Here is a 17898-nt window from a genome sequence, read left to right on the forward strand (position 1 = left end):
TTCAAAAGAAGAAGGAAACCTTCAAAAAAAGATTGTTAGAGTGTCTCCATTGGATGTCATTTCTGGTTTACGTTTGAGTGAACAACAATTATTGTTCTAACGCTAAAGAGACAGCCACAGAGAAAATTCGAAGATTATTTTAAAACTCGGGAGAAACCGTTGAGTGATATAATAAAGATTACAATTTATGTGAAAAAAATAACGATTACTATATGATAACACAATTTCGATTTCTCTTTCTCTTTCTTTCTCGCTCTTGCAGCTTGTCCTCCGTCGCTCTTTTCGTTTCTCTCCACGCATGCATCATTTTCTCTCGTTTCCTCTAGTGTATCATTTACTGTAAGTTGCTCAACTCCTTTATTGGTGTTTCTACACTCGTTACATTCCTATTCGAGAACGTCATGGCTGTGTTCGTGGTGTCGTTTATATGTCGAATGTGTCTTGTAACATTTCGCTATTCTCTTTTATAGTTCGTTTCGAACTCATTTCGGTCTCCTGTGGGAGACAGATCTCTTTCCTCTTCGTTCTCCAGCGCGTCCTTCATATTTACGTTTCACTTATTTCCTCATCGTTTGTGATTTTATCGGCGTAGGCCCGGCGGAATCGTAAAAGCGCGGCGCGAGGAAAGATACGCAGTGTCAAAGCAGGTTTTGTGGGATCCAAATAGCGTATAAGCTTTACGAGATAGTGAATTTACGTTGCCTCATAAAAAGAGATTCGTGGGCGGCTGTTTCCATTCTGATCTTGTCGTTACTTGTTGAAGGCTTGATGATTTGTCACGGCATGCGACAAGGGTTGTTTGTTGAGGTTTCGTTATTGATTCACTAGGTTGCTTTTTATAGTTTCCACGTGCAATTCCGAGTGCAATTCGTTGTTACATTGTTTCGTAGCAGATTTTCAAGTCTCCATATTTATTCATATAAAGCATGCAGACACTTATATCTTCGGTGGCAAGTAATTAACTCATCGCGTTAACTGTGTATCGAAAGATCTGAATACAAAAACCCTAAATATATTTTTAAAAGATCTGCTGCTTAATCTCATTTAATTTTCAAAATTTTTAATTCTTGGATCTTTAAATTTTCGCACTTTTTTGAATATTTGTGTGTTTGTCACCCTAAATATAATATAATGGATATGTCATGATTTAAAAACCAGCAAATCCTGGGATACTTAAATTTATCAAATCGCTGAATCATTAAATCTACGAATTATTGTCTTTATAAGTTTTCAAACAAAATTCTATGATTCTTGAATCCAGAAATCCGTGAATAACAATTTTGTGTATTTATATACGCAATATAATATAATGGATATGTTATGATTTAAAAACCAGCAAATCGATACTTTATCAAATCGCTGAATTATTAAATCTATATACGAATTATTGTCTATATATGAATACGCAAAATTGTTATTCACGGATCTCTGGATTCGAGCATCATAGAATTTTGTTTGAAAACTTATAAAGACAATAATTCGTAGATTTAATAATTCAGCGATTTGATAAATTTAAGTATCCCAGGATTTGCTGGTTTTTAAATCATGACATATCCATTATATTATATTTAGGGTGACAAACACACAAATATTCAAAAAAGTGCGAAAATTTAAAGATCCAAGGATTAAGAATTTTGAAAATTGAATGAGATTGGGCTGCAGATCTTTTAAAAATATATTTATAGGGTTTTTGTATTCAGAACTTTCGATATACAGTTAACGCGATGAGTTAATTACTTGCCACCGAAAATATAAGTCTGCAAAACAACCGGTTATCGATGGAACTCGTCTTCCGCCATCTGGCGGAGGGTGGTAAGAAGCGAGAGAACTACCCTTAAATGGTAGTTAGAGAATACCGGCGGAGACTGTAACTGCCGTGTTTGCTCGACGTTCGATATTGTTTGCCGAATTTTTTGCCTCGTAGAATCCTGACGTGATACAGATGGCAGTTTATGTAAAAACAACCCTCTTGAAGGGATTACTGAGCTTGATCCGCGGTGCCTTAATCCTTTTTAAACCACGTTTGCGAAACTTGTTCCTAATTTTTTTAAATTTATAGTAAAAAGCTATCTCTAACAAAGCTTCCAATTAAGAATTTTTCGTTAGCGAATCTTACTTTTTAACAAAAATGCCTTGCTGAGCAAACTTTGGAAAGAAATAAAATAAAATATTTTTTCTAATGTTTTCACAATTATTAATAGATATTTTAATTTTGCGAATTAATATTTTTAATTATTCCAAATATTGCAATACCAAAGTCAAATTATCTCATCTTTAGAAGAAGATAAAATAAAATACGTTATTTTGTTTTACTTTTTTGGAACAATAAAAGTTATAATTTTCGAATTAATATTTTTGATTATTCCAAATATTGCACCACCAAAATCGAATCACCTCACATCTAACATCAAATATCCTTAATTAAATCCGACATTAAATTTTTTCTAATGAAAACTCGCACACAATTTGCACGATTTTTGCCTTTTCTGGGACACCCTGTGCTCATCAGCCTCGTTCTATTTTTTTCCTGGCCGCATTCGTAATTTGCTTAGTTTCTGAGTGGAAATCCTCTCTCTCGGGCGAGAGCGCAAACCAAAATTTCCGTCGTCATTAAACAAGATTCGCATCATATGAGAAAAGGGGGTCGGGACGAGGGTGGCTCGAGCCAGTTCTCGCGACATTGTTAGTTTAATTATGTCTCCTTGGCGCGTGGAAACGCGCCTGCGCGGGCTAAGGCTTTCGTTGACGTTTTTGGCCGATCGCCAACCAGGGTACCTCCTCATGCATGCCATGGAGATACGCTCGCGACGAGAACCCCTTGACATTTTCCGCGGGTTGAGTAATCGCTGGGAAATACGGAGATGGGCCAATCGAATGCATACGCGATACCGAGTGTGCACAAGTGATGCGTTTGATACCGTTGCACAAACGCATACTCTCAATTGCATACAAACAATTCTATATTGTTTCAATCAACGTGGCAATGTTATTCTCAAATATTTAAAAATCTAAATTATATTCATATATATCTGTCATTGTCATTTATTTTTGATAACCGTTCATAAATATTTATTTTTGAGTTACAATGGTTCACTCGCGCCCGATTGTGTATTGTTTTCTCATTAAGTACTTGGAAACCGTCCGATATCTCTTTGATGTAAAATTACGATAGAGCGACATGTTTTGTTAACCGCGATAGGATTAAAGAGAAGATACCAGCGGAAAAACGAAAACGTTAGGGTGTATTTAGGACAGTGTGGGACAGCGTGTACGTGTGAACGTGTTTACGTTCTGATTACGCTAATACATACGTTTTTTTCCGCTTGTTATCATGTTTTTAATTACAACAAATTTAGACGTGCGGGCAGTATTTTTTCTCATAGCTGCAAGAATTGAATTTTTGCTCGGGATCGTGTATCTCTTTGAAAGAGACTTTTTGCAACGTGGATTTTTTTCACGTTTCGATTTCTTTCTTTTCTGTTTCATTGTTTTAATATAAAAAACGGTGCCAGATGCAGACGTTCCAACGTAGTTATATATATACTGAAAATACATCAATTTGTTATTTCGTTTTCTATCTGGGGTGTTTACCTCGCCTGTTTTTTTTCCACGAATTTACAATCTCGAAATTTTTGTCCTGGAATTTTCGATTCGATTTATTTATTTAATATTTTATATTTTGTGTGTGTGTGTGTGTGTGTGTGTGTGTGTGTGTGTGTGTGTGTGTGTGTGTGTGTGTGTGTGTGTGTGTGTGGAAAAAAAATAAATTTTAAGTATATAACTATAATATTATTAATGTATAAAAAATTGTTTTAATATAATACCAGATAATCATATATTTTTTCAATACTCGATTGTGAATTGATATAGAATAAATTAATCTACAGATCGTAATTCTTTATTTATTATTGAAAAATTAAGATATTTAAAAAAATTTAAAGTATTTTAAAAATAGTTAATTATTTTTCGACCAAAAATGAAACGTTGACAATATATCATTTTTTAATGCTTATCTAAATCAAAATAGAGTCGCGAATTAACTTTTAATATTTTTATATGAATAATAATCTTTTCCGAGTAAATACTTAAAAATTATTAGTTTAAAATGCAAAAATGACAGCAAACACCTGCCGGCGGGAACGTGCAAGATGCTTATCTGCAGTTTGCTCGAACATTATGGAAGGCGCGTATGTGTTGGAACGTATAACGCTGCAGAATTTTCCAGAATTTTCTATCTCTTGCTTATATGTATAGCGACTGGAGGAAAAAGTAACTTTCAAATGGCCTGAGGCGCGAGATTTCTGCTGACCCTAATGAACCCGGTTATGCGATTACACGTGGTTTCTCTCTATTTCTTTCTTTCTCTTTCGGGTTGCTTACTTGCGTTTAGATACGTATATTACACCATAATTACTTTCATTGTTTGAGCAAACACTTGATTTACTTTATTCAACTCATGCCGGTACAAGTTCGTATAGGTAACCACTTGCGCGACAAAAATTAATTAGCTTTTTTAATTGGCAGAATTTAATGTTTTGGGTAATTTTAGTCAGAGTTTTTGCAAACAACTTTTAGATGTGATAGCACTTTAATACTTATTCCGAGACATTAAACTTTAACGAAATTTGTCGCGCGGTTTAATTGCAAAAATATATAATGTTGAAAATTCTTGTTTAAATTCCCAAGTTTCCGCCGAGCAGAAATCGATCGCGAATTAATCGAAGAAAGAGGAATAAATGGTGATCCGCGCATATTAATCTTCATTAGTCAATTAATCATGGAGCAACCGCGCGGAGCGCGGGCTTACGCAAGCGCGCAACGCGAAGCTCGATGTGTTCAAAGAGTAGCGCGGAGGATCTTCCAGCATCGGTTTTCTATCTGTCCCGGGGACGCTTCTCTCATTATGCGAGATTAAGCACAAAGGATCTGGCCGCGAGCTGCTCCCGCGGGATCTGAATCTGAATCTTTCATTGCGCGTTCTGCATATATTAGCTCGCGGAACTTTTAATTTATTCGCGCCCGTTCCGTAAGGATAATAGCCGGCATTTGCATAAGGATAACTTTCAGCCGTTTCGCGTTCCGAACTATTCCACGGGATCACCGACGTGGATAGCCACGTGTCCTTAAGGGGCTATTACAGTGTGACGCCTGAAAAAATGAGCTATTTTTAATGAATTTTCATTTAAAAAGTATTGCATGCATTGGTACAAACTTTTTTTTCAGTGAAAGGTATACTCTAAGAGAATAGAAAACAATTTTTTTCGTTTCATAAAATTACATATTTATTTAACAATAAATTCTAATTCAAGGCCATGAAAAAAAAAAGATATGTTGCTGGTGGGGATCATCTGAGCTCTAAAGGGGGTCTGAAATTAAAAATTTGAAAAGATTCTTAATTTGTAAAAGTGTCGCTATCTCGTCCGTACTAGAATTATTATTTTATATTGTAAATTAACAAAATGGCGGCGTTTTGTGCAAGTGTTCGAAAAAAACGTTTTTTTTCGTCGTAATTTGGGCAAAAATATAAGTTAAAATTAAAATTTTTTAATAATTCTAGTACGGACGATAGTCGCATGCCGAATATGCTGTAAAAAATTCAGCTCGATATTCGCTAAGCCGTTTTTCCGAAATAATCTCCGCCAGGAGAAAAACGCGTTTAAAGTTTTTTTACATGAAAACTTGTATAAAACAGGCACTTACAGCTATAATCGGCGATGCCAGGCCTGTACAAAATTTCTTCAGCTTCTTCATAAAAGTCATCTTCAGGCGATCTGGCATGCAATATTTTTTAAATGAAAATTTATTAAAAATAGCTCATTTTTTCGGGCGTCACACTGTAATAGCCTTAATCGGCGGAAAAATTCTGTCGAGATTATACGACGTAAGATCACGTAAGATGAATTTTATTCCCTAAGTGAAAGAACCGGTCGTGTTTAAATTATAAATTACCTCTCCTTAATTAGCGGCTTACCCTCCGTGTCTTAATAATCATCACTCTCTATAGAAGCATAAACACTATAATTAGAAGTTGATCGAGTCAGTTTATGCGCAATTATCTAGTTTACTAGCATTAGTCTTACGCTTACATCACCAATCATTAATCTGGATTAATTTAGTTCACGTCCGCCTATAAGGATCTATATTCTAATAACTAGGTTTTTTATCTCGAGATGCATTACGTGCGAAGACTCGAACGAAGAAATATTACTCGGAACTCTCAATAGAATTTGCAGACTGCCGCATTTACTCGCTTCTGGAGAGTGGTAAATTGCCGCGGTACTTTTTCCTTCTTTGGTGGATCGCTTTCGAATTGCGGCGACGATCGCGGTGTGTGTGTGTGTGTGTGTGTGTGTGTGTGTGTGTGTGTGTGTGTGTGTGTGTGTGTGTGTGTGTGTGTGTGTGTGTGTGTGTGTGTGTGTGTGTGTGTGTGTGTGTGTGTGTGTGTGTGTGTGTGTGTGTGTGTGTGTGTGTGTGTGTGTGTGTGTGTGTGTGTGTGTGTGTGTGTGTGTGTGTGTGTGTGTGTGTGTGTGTGTGTGTGTGTGTGTGTGTGTGAGAGAGAGAGAGAGAGAGTGCGGAGAGAATTGGCGTGCCAACCGAACTTCTTTTACGTGATCGCTCCCTCAACTTAATTCGTCGATCACTCGATTGGTCCTCGATTGGACCGCGAAAGATTCTCTTTCCTCGCTCGCGTAGAAAACTTAGCGCGCTCGCCCGCAATTCCATGCGACAAGCTATCCAAACTTCGTTGCGCGAAGCGAAGCGAACGGAGCGGTCGGTAATTAGCGAGGCGCGGCTAATTAAGCGAAGAGAAACTTAATCAATGTCTCGGTTTTTTCTTTCCGAGCGCGGTTATTACGCGCATTAATTCTGCGCGCTTAGCGGTAAACCATCGGCAAATGGAGAAGAGTTAGCGGTAATTTTTCATCGTCGGGCATATTGCGAATATTAATTGTTGCAGAGATAGAACGACTGCAGAATTATTTGTACAAGACGGAAGATTAATTATTTATTTAGAATTTAGAACGCTTTTGTGCAGAGTTATGAACCGAACGCGAATTAAATGCTTTTGCAATATAAGGATTGTAAGAATTATCTTTACGGATTCGATTTTGATCCACAAAAACATGTATATAATTGGATGTTGAGTTTTCGTTTACATTCAATATTGATCGCCCGTATAGCCTCTCAGTTCCGAAAAAAGGCTTTGAATCATGATAAAAAGGTACGTGATTCGGGTCCCTTCGATAAGGGTACGGGATGATCTTTCGCGAACGTGAGGCTATTCTTTACTTCGATGTGTCTGATTGTGAAATAAGGACATGGTAATGGTTATTCTTCGTTTGTAGATTTATATTCTTTTCCTTCAACACGACGTTGGTTTTTTCAAAAAATAAATGCTTTTATATAGTTTATACCAATATTTTGTTATTTATACAAATTATTAATCTCATTCAATCGATTAAAAATAAAAATTACAGTATAGTCGAAACTTTTTATTGTTCAAATAAATAGAATTTTAGTAATTTAAATTTCTTTTTAATTAAATTAATTTAAAGTAATTTACATTTCTTTTTAATTAAATTAAAAAGAAATTTAAATTACTAAAATTCTATTTACTTGAACAATAAAAAGTTTCGACTATACTGTAGTTTTTATAACGTTTCAACGTTTTAACGAGGATTTCTATATTGATACAATTTTTATTCAATAAAATAGTTAATCCCTACTATTTTATAATATGTACTTTTAAAATTCGCGTAATATTTTAATTTATTTATTATTATTATTATTTATTTTTAATTTGTGCTGAAGAAAACCAAGTAAGGTCGAAACGTTCACATGTTTTATTGATCTTTGGACAATAAATTATCGAATATTTTTATAACTTATAAACCTTTAATTGTTCAAATTTGATTTCTCAACTCTCTCAATTTGAAAATACTTAATTTTAAAACTTGAAGAGTTAGGCGAATGGATGTTTTATGGTGAATTCGATTTCAAATCGATCAGAAGGTTTATAATTCGGAAAAAAACATGACAGTACCGTAAACTCTTTACGGTAGTTTCGCCTGGTGCGTAATAGATTGCGAGTCTCACATTTCCATGCCATCGCAGCTGATGGGTTTAACTCGAAACTAAATTTGCTCTTCCGGCGCTCAAAGAGTTAATCGCCGGTCCTTCGACTCACGCACGAGCGTGAGCTCAGCTGGCGCGAAAGTGGCGTACCGTCGATAAGATTAGAGACGCCAATCCGTTAATCTGTCGTTATCCAGCATTCCCGGGACCCGGCATCGTAAATCTGCGCGGCGTGGCGGAATTTCAGGTCTCCGTGAAAGTATTTCTCACTCTCTACTCTTTGCGTGGATCAATCGATTTGCCATTTCCGGGACGATCTCTTCGACGTTGTTTTCACACATTATTCTTTTTTTTGTCTCTTTGTCTTTCTCTCTCTTTCTGTCTCTCTCATTTTCTTCCCTACAACCCCCTTGAGCGTGTCCGAGTGCGCTCTCCTCAGCGTTCGTCGTTTGTTTCATCCTCTGAACCAAGCAAACAACCGAACTTTTAGTCTAGCAATCCCTTAGACCGGTTTATACGAAGTTAGTGGAGAGGCAAATTCGATATTAAGATCACTCGTTCGTTCGTCGAAGCGAGCTGGTTAGTGTGTATTTGAGAACGTTAGCATTTGTGAAACACAGGGAAGACGTGAGAAACGCGAGATGGCGATGAAACAATCCTTCAAGTTTGACAGAGATTAAGAGCGATGGCAAGATTTTCGAAGGTACACGTCGCCCGAGACGAACAAATATTGATGGCACGACGGGACAATGTTTATCAGAGCAATCGAGACTTGCCGACTCGTTCACGATCTCGCGAGTGTGGCCCAGCCGTTCGAACGAGTCAAGTGGGACGGATAGGGAGGAGGGATAAGCCGGTTTATACGAAATTAGTGGAGTGACAAATTTGATATTTTAAGATCACTCGTTCGCTCCTCGAAGCGAGCTGGTTAGTGTGTATAATTTGAGAACGTTAGCATTCGTGAAACACAAGGAAGACGCGAGAAACGCGAGATGGCGATGAAACAATCCTTCAAGTTTAACAAAGATTAAGAGCGATGGCAAGACTCTCGAGGGTACACATCGCCCGAGATGAACAAATATTAATGGCACGACGGGACGAAATTTCTCAGAGAAATCGAGACTTGCCGACTTGTTCACGATCTCGCGAGTGGCCCAGCCATTCGAACGAGTCAAGTGGGACGGGTAGAGAGGGGGGATCCTCGCTCTTGAGATATCGGCGTAACGAGGGAAGGTCGAGCATACATCCCTGGCGGTACGAGGGCTTTCCATTCGCTTACTTGCCCGGCAACTTGTCTCCCACTTGACTCGCTCGTTGAACTACGGATGAGCGAGCGGGTGCTCGCGAGTGGCAACTAACTCGCGGCTGACTGGAATATGGTTACACACAGGAAGATAACGATGTCCGTCCACATACGTGTGGAGCTTCCAGGGTATATTCTCGCTACGCCGGTCCATGTCGCTGCACCGAAACAGATGGCTTCCTACGTCGCGGTAAATCATAATAAGTACGCCGGTAGCGAGCAATCGGTAGTGAACAATCAGAGAGTCATATGTGAAATATCTAACGTCTATGCTTGGAGAAAACGAAATTAATTTTGGTGACTATAATGTGACAATTATTTGAAATTTTAATATCCGCAACTAATTTTATAAAGACGAAAATGTAAATTATTTAGAACTACCAAAACGTAGTCACGGCAACAAATGTGAAATAACGATTAATATTTGCAGCAGCAATATAAAAATTGTTAAAGAAACTATGTTGATACAGTTGGATGTTAATATTAGAATTTTATTTAAAATTGTATATAAAGTATTAAATAATATAAATATATATTATTATTATTAATAAAGTGAAATAGCAAGGCAACTATAATAATATACATATAAGCTTTTCTCTTTTTCTCTGTTTCTTTCATGTATAATAAATGTAAAAACGTTCTTCCATTTTAATATGTTCAAACATCTTTTAAAATAAATTATTGTGCTGGTAATGACACATTATAATGTACTTTTTTTATTAATAATAATTTTTCGTTAATGTTGTCATTTTACGTTATTATTTTTTTATAGTTCATCCAACTGTACTTATTATAAACGGCGAAACGATATAAATAACGTTACTATGTTTCTTTAATTCATTATTTTTCTTACCATAATTTTATAATACATAGTTGAAATACTATTTTTTCTTTGTTTTTTTTTCTAATATTGCTAGTGTTACTTTTTTCTCTGAGCGTAATACCGACATTTAATCACATTTTTAAAATCCCTAATTTATTGATATTTGATGATAAATACACAGAAAAAAATGATGATATATTGACAAGTTTAATTGAAAATAACCTTGTCAATTCAATACTAGTATTAATAAAACAGATACATCGTGCTCTTGTTTTAATAAAATGTCATTTGTTAATACATACGTTTTTATTAATACTAATATTGAGTTAACAATTATTTTCAATTAGATTAATGCTCTGTTTACATTATTTTTCCCGTGTAAACTGAAATATCGCGGAGTTAGAATTCTGTAATAAAAGCTTCAAACGGAGACACTCTCTGATACTTTACTTATTGGTTGACGTACCGTGTACAAAGTTCGAAGTTTGGAGAATCTTGCGAAACAAAGATGCCACCAGGCAGTTTCGTTCACGAGAGCGCGACAATTGCTGCCCTTCCGTCGTGTTACGTTAGTGTGCTCGTTAATGTTTCTCATTTGTATATCACAGATAATGCGCGCACTCGAACTTGCCTCTCTGCTAATCTCGGATAGACCAACCACTCATAGTCTAGCAGTAGCGCCGAGCTAGCAGTCGGCGTAGATGACGAGCGCGCTTATTTAGGGGCGACGGAGGTAGAAAGCCGCGTGGGCGTCAGGACGAACTGAGATACGAAGGGAAATAAGAAGAGATATCTCATAGCCGTGGGAGCGAGATCGTTTACTTGTCTGTTATATTTCTGGGCCGGTTGCACCAACGTTGGTTACCGCTAACTGCGGTTGGCTAAATGCTAAATCTCACCTCTATCTATCTGCGTTATAGCGAGAATAATCCGAGGGAGCGGAGAGTTGGTGACAAGAATTAATTAATAGTTAGAGCTTATCTCCAAAGTCTGTCCTGTTATACAGCTAGTTAATACGAATAATTATAACATAAACTTATTTTCTTCGTTTATGACATAGCTAGAGTTTAGGCAGAATTTGAATTTTCTTCCACTTAACAACCTGCTTAAACATTAATCTGTTATCTTTGTGCATTATTATTAACATAATTTTGATTGATTTAATATTCCTTTTTGATATTGTTGTTACATTTTAGTAAGGAATTTACTAATAAACGGTTAGGTGCAACTAATCCTTAAGCCTAATTGCATCGTTACCAGTAAAGTTAGCCAAATTTTCTTTGTCCGTGTCGTAGTTAGACCATCAAAGTCTAGAGAGGGACTAGAGACACCTAAAAGGAGAGTCAGAATTAATCATGCAAGGCTGTCTCGGTTGCCGTTAGGTTCAACGACATTGTCTTGATCGAGTTTACCGTAGTTGACACGTAGGGCGATTGATCTCCAGTCGTAATTAGGCCCGGCATTAGAGAGCCGACCGAAGTTAGTTAAATCCGCGGTGCAACCGTTGGTGCAACCGTGCAACTGATCCCGTGTCCGTCCACGTGTCCGTCTGACGCTATATCTTGCACCTGTGCTGTTTGTCACGTCGTTCACGTGCACCGCGAACACGCATTCCACGAACAGGAAATGGGTGTATTTTATTAACCAACGTTGTTATATCGGCATTAACGCCCACCCAGTTCCCGTGGTGGTGCAAGTTGTCCTCGTCGACGATGGCGGCGGCGGCGGCGCCCTCCTCCATGGCCGTGGCGCCCGGCCCAGCATCCGCCGGCGCCGCTTCCGGCACCCAGGGCGGCCAGGGCGTCGTACTATGTCCACGTACGCTGTCGCAGGTGCGACGGTCACGACTACGCCGGGCCCTCACCGAGGCGACCTCCGAGACCGTCAACTACGTCAAGATGGTGCGAGATGACGATTTTTCGCTATCAAAGTCCTATTATGCGCGTATACCGGGTGTTCCAGACTTCAACACGGCCCCTCGCCACGATCTTGATTCTTGAATTTTTAACGCCTCGGCATAAAAGAGGCATTCCCCGAAATTTTACTGTTATTCCAAATTTGCGCATTAATTAATCAAAAATGTTTCTTCCTTTTTTTTTGCTCATTTATTTACGCTCGTGACAAAACTTGTGTTTTATTATCATTCCATTTAACTGCCCTGTCATTTGTATATTAATTTGAATACATATGTACATAAAATGATATGCGGTTGTGAGGGAAGCACGCGACTTCTGGGATACCCTGTATGCAAATATGCCTTGCATAACATACGCACATGCACGCACAACGCGATTATACTAGTGATGATACTAGCGGGAACGTTCGACGGGAATGTTTGACACCCCGTGTAGACGTTATTAAATAACGACGTCTGGTAGAAATGGTCGATGTTATGCTTCCGCGCGAGCTTCCCATTTATGGTCTTTCACACCAGACGCCGTAATTTCATTTACGTGCACGTAAAACGTAGTGAAAACTGTCACGGACACAGCACAATTTGCAACGTATATGAAAAGATTTGATAAAAATGTAGGAATGCTGTGAAATTATTCTCTCAATCTACGCAGTCATAATGGTAAGTTGTTAGTGATCGAGCATGTATTAATTCGTTAAATCAATGCTTTTTTTTTAACGCATTTTCGCGGGTGAGTTATTTTCGATGTTTGACAAATATTAGCAGGAGTTTAAGCGACAAATAATCGTACCACAGAAAATATTTGTGATTGCTGGAAGAAGTTAAATACATTTAATTCCAAGTTTTACATGTAGCATCTCAGAAATAAATGCGCGCTCTTATCAATAAAAGAGATTTGAGAATATGAGCCTAAGAAGTTATTTAAAAAATAGCTGTTTCTTATTATAAAAAAATCTTTATTTGAAAGTATACTATACTGAAAATATATTCAGTATACGTACTGCAGGTATTATGTTATCATATTTAAACAGTAGAAACGTAGTTGTAAATATTACAATACGCGGAAGCTTACACGGGCGCATAAAAATGCAAAGGCCATGTAAAAAAATGAAAGCATTTGCAATAAAATATCACGAGTTTTCGCGAGCTCGCGTTCGCGTTAAGGAAAGTGCATCTGGCAAATATTGATCGTATAACAATCTGCGCTTTACGTCGCTGTACTTCTCGCGTACGGGACGCATTTCCGTAGTAAACGGCGAAACGGACGAGAGACGGGAAATAAAATAAAATTCTCCCACGAGCGTACTACACGAGCGAACGCCTCCGTATATATGCGCGCGGTCGGTAGCGAAAATCTCGTCTTCGCGCGCGCGAGAACTTTTGGTAGCCAAGCACGGTTTTGGTAGCCAAGAACGCGAGTTGTCGGAAAAGATTGCTCGACCGAGCGTCACACAAAAACTTTCGCGAGTTCCATTCCGCGAGACGTATACACAATTTACAAAATCTCTTCTCTTCCACTGACGCCGGCAGACTTTTCTAATATCGCGAGAATTTTAAAGCAGCAGCGAACTCGACGTGTATTTTTAAATATCCCGGAAGATTACCGCGTCGCAAAGTAACACCGTATTTTATATAAATGATAAAAAATGTTTTGAATAGAAAATTATTTTGAGCAAAAACTGCAGTTTATGGCAAGGCAAGGATTTCTTAATTGATTTTTTTAACTTATTTTTTATCAAATTTTATTTTATAATATTGTTACGTTACATACATTGTATGAAAATATTTAAATAAAATAATAATTTTTGTTATCGCGTGAATTTTCATGTTGGAGTAAAATTAAACAATTCTGATTTGCACGCGCGGTGAAACGTAAAAAAAATGGCGCCGACGCGACGCTGAATTTGGAGTCGATCCAACGATGTTAAATTCCCGTACACCACGCTCGTCGATTGTTATGTGTAACTACGGAGATGTAACTTTTTGATTTTTATCTGCAGAATATAAAAACGCTTTCCGATAGCTGACCTAGCCGTAAATATTTCAACGCCAGCTTTTTGCGCGATCGCTTCCTAGTATTTCGGTTAAAATGCAGATTGGCAGATTTATTATGTTATATATTTTTAAATCTCTTGCGCGTAAATTTTCTGATGGAATTCCCAGCGTACTCCGTTTCAGTTTTTTTTTTACCTAAATTAATAATTAACTTGATTCAATTCACGTATTTATTCTTTTATCATGTTTTTCCGGATTTTAACACACTCGATCACTAACTCATCCTGGAAAAAGGATAGAAAAAAAATTATGACTATTAATTTAAACTATTGGTAAAAATTATAATCTTACAGATCACTCGTGTTGCAGTAACTTTATTTTTAATTAACAAAACAAATATAAAATATATTTATATACAATTGAAATGTATATATGTTGTCAAATTACAACTACATCGCATAAAGGTAATGTTCAGTATGTCCCCCAACAACCACGACGTACACAAGTATCTTGTACCGGAAGTAGAGCAGTCAGCAAGCATGAGCGGACTCACGTAGTTTCGTGTTTTGCAAGCGTTTCGGCGAACTTTCGAGGGAATGCTTGCCGAATGAAAATGGCGTGTGTTTCCGTTCTGGACGTGGAACGCACGATTTCCGCCGGATGTTCCGCAAACATCTGATGCAATGCCCCCTTCGATCTTCCCCGAACGATCCTTGTTCAAACGCCGCTCAATGCGCGTTCCACTGTGTCTTTACAAGATATGTTCTCACCCACGTAGTTAATGTCAGCAACGTGTACAGGACGATCCAGAAGTACCCGCGAGGATCTCTCAATGTGTATCGAGATCGAAAAATATAGAGATATTGTATTACCTTTAGCGTTTATATTAGACTTTTACGATGCTTTTACGATGCTTCAAGAATCTCGAGATTCACGTACATCTGTGAAGATCGTAGATCATATAAATCTAAAAGTCCACATTTTCAATCCCGATAATCTTGAGAATCTCCTTGATGCATTCTTAAATTTTTCAAAAAACTTGCATTTCTATGCTTTTAATTTTTTTTACATTAAAAAGCTTTATATTATTTCTGGTGTTATATAAGAAATTAAATGTTTGAAAGAATTTAACGGTTTCACAATTTCCAAGTCTTTGGATTATTCAGCATCGCACCGCGTTTGCATTTTTAAACGGTAATATCTCAAGCCGTTTTTTTTTTCATGTGTTGGACTCCCGGGTTCTGATATCCCGGAGATTTCGGGATTCTTGAAATCCTCGTGCGAACGTTTCGCCACCTCGGCCACCTGACGCTTGGGCCAAGGCGGTACTTCCGGATCGCTCTGATGTACAGCATGTACTCTCGCACGCCTCGTCGCCCGGTACCACCGGCAGAAGTTAGTTTTGTTTCCCTTCCGCCAACCCCGACTTGCATTCTCAAATGGCCGTGTACATACGTATGAGCGCGAAGCCCCGACCGGATGGAATTCCACCACGGCCGCTTCGCTCGCTCTTTCTGTTGCCCTTTTGCGGATCGGCATAAAGCGGCTTTGCGCGCGTGTCAGTCAATTGACAAACGAGAAGCACGAATTGATCTCAGCTCGATCGACGCGCGAACGAGATCGAAAGCGCGTCAGAACTACCCTACGCTGCCGGCAGCCGTCTTTTTCTTTCTAAATTTTTTATTCGTTAATTCTACATTTTTCGGTCGACTGACGATGTTGAAGAGATCTTGAACTTGTACAGTTCAAGATCTCTTCTCGAATTCTTCAGTTTTCCGATTCTTTTTTCAATATTTAAACGAAGAACGTTTATTCTCAGAATTGTTTTCAAGATATTTGCAATTTTATCGCGGTTTGACCAGGAATGATATAATTATAAATACCCTGCTAGTCAATTCTTAACAATTACTTTGATTAAAACTTCAGATTCATAACATCTATGATTCTTGAATTTTACGAGCGAAAAATCTTGAAATACCACCCTCGCAATCCATCAAATGGCGGAAAAACAACGTGAAACAGCAGATATAAACGGCTGTTCTTGAAAAGCGTTAAGAAAATAGAAATCCGGGCCGTCGTCGTTTAATGGCCGCGTCGAGATTGCGAGAAAAAAAAACAGAGCCAACGGATCAGGAAAAAAAGCCGATCGATCTGCCCCGATGATCGACGAGTACGAACAAATATAGAACAAATCTGAAAAACGGTCCCACGTTTCAGAGTGCAGGTGAGCGTTGATACTTCAACTTAAGTACGGAGTACGTAAGTTTCTACACGAGTATTACCCTTAGATTTCTCCAGGTTTTCTCCCCCCTCCTTGTCTGAAAAGAAGCACTCGTAGCTGCACGGAGTGCACAAGTTTGGTGCGAAATTTTATAGCGCGCAACTTCCCCGCATTATGTGCAAAACATCGAGAGAGGAATTACTAATTTGCAAGCGACGTCGCCGTTACACGTTACAGCGAAGAAGACGATTATAAAATAACGCCGGCAAATTGTTGACATTTATCTAACCTTTTTAAATGTTAGGACGGGCAGGAAAAAGTGCTAAAGTGAAAAATTTTAACGGGAGAAGTTCTTTTATTTATCTATTCTGTCGTTTCAATTATAACGAAAGCCAAACAGGTTCATGTATTTCTCCTTCATATAATAAAGAGCAGCGAGATAGATTGCGCTTTTACAATATAACGAATATTTCACAGGCTTTAATTTTAGTAATTCACGTTTTCTCTCGCTAGATTTTTACACCCACACTAGAATCATAAACAGTTTAATCGATCTATTATAATATTAACCGTTAATTAAATATCTACTACGAAATATTATTCTGCGGCAAGAAATACTACAAGTACATTCAATATCAATTACAAAAGACTCTTGAATTAATATTATATAATTACGAGTCACCAATTTCTAACTGAACCTTGATGTACGCGCTTCTCAAACTATTATTAAATCAATATTAAATTCGCATTTATCAGATTTTAATTAAACCGTTCGTCCTCTAAAATCACACGGCGCAATATAACGTTCTGAATCTATCTCGCAATTTACTCTCGAATGACGTAAAAGTCTTCCGCCATATGTTTCGCGCTTCCTCCATTAAAGCCTGATCTACAATGTGTTCTTTGCTTTCTATTTTCTGCTTTTACCTTTTTGCGACTATCTTGTATTTCGCAATTCCGTCGCGTAACGTGATGTTTTTTGTCTTCTCTGAAGTTCGTCAATTTTTATCTTCGGCGACAGAGAACAAAAAACATCGCGTTACGCGGCGGAATTGCGAAATACGAGATAGTCGCAAAAGAGGTAAGAGCAGAAAACAGAAAGCAAAGAGCACATTGTAGATCAGGCTTAAAGCACTCGTCGAACATCGCGTAAAATACCGCACGAGAGCGCGCGGAAAAGCGCAAATTAGTCGAATGAAAAAGCTGAATAGGATTCGAAAATGTGATGTTTAATCAATTTTTGTCGTTCTCCTTGCGTCGCCGTTTCCACGGCGACTTCTCAGTTACGGCAATTTCTCTTTTCATAAATCTGGTAAAAAATGTTGGATTACCGCCGGTTATCGTCGGGTAACCGATTCGCCGCGGGCTTCGCGCGCGCGCGCGTAACGTCGTAATATCCCAAAAGAAAAGCGGTAAGCGATTTCGCAAACAATAATGCTTCGCAAGATTTCACATTCGCGTCTAATACGAGCGTCACCGCACTGATTATTTCGAGCGACGGGCGATCACCGGCGAACGACGGCGAATGTCGTGATTCCAATTGGAATCGTTCGATTGACGTTTTA

General features: G+C 38.1%; 1 protein-coding gene across 3 annotated transcripts in view; it reads left to right on the top strand.

The window, feature by feature from the left end:
* Positions 1 to 17898, top strand: part of Sk (small conductance calcium-activated potassium channel) — a 174731-nt gene that overhangs the window by 65436 nt on the left and 91397 nt on the right. For 2 of the 3 annotated variants that reach the window (XM_077406894.1, XM_077406893.1), the window contains one exon: positions 11882 to 12103. The exons of the other annotated variant lie outside the window; for it this stretch is intronic. In XM_077406894.1, coding sequence (XP_077263020.1) covers positions 11882 to 12103 — 222 coding nt within the window. The remainder of the gene's footprint in view (positions 1 to 11881; positions 12104 to 17898) is intronic. 3 annotated transcript variants of the gene reach the window in all.

This window comes from Temnothorax americanus, unplaced genomic scaffold (assembly GCF_048541705.1).
Source record: "Temnothorax americanus isolate GAGA-0224 unplaced genomic scaffold, ASM4854170v1 Scaffold21, whole genome shotgun sequence".
NCBI lineage: Eukaryota > Metazoa > Arthropoda > Insecta > Hymenoptera > Formicidae > Temnothorax > Temnothorax americanus.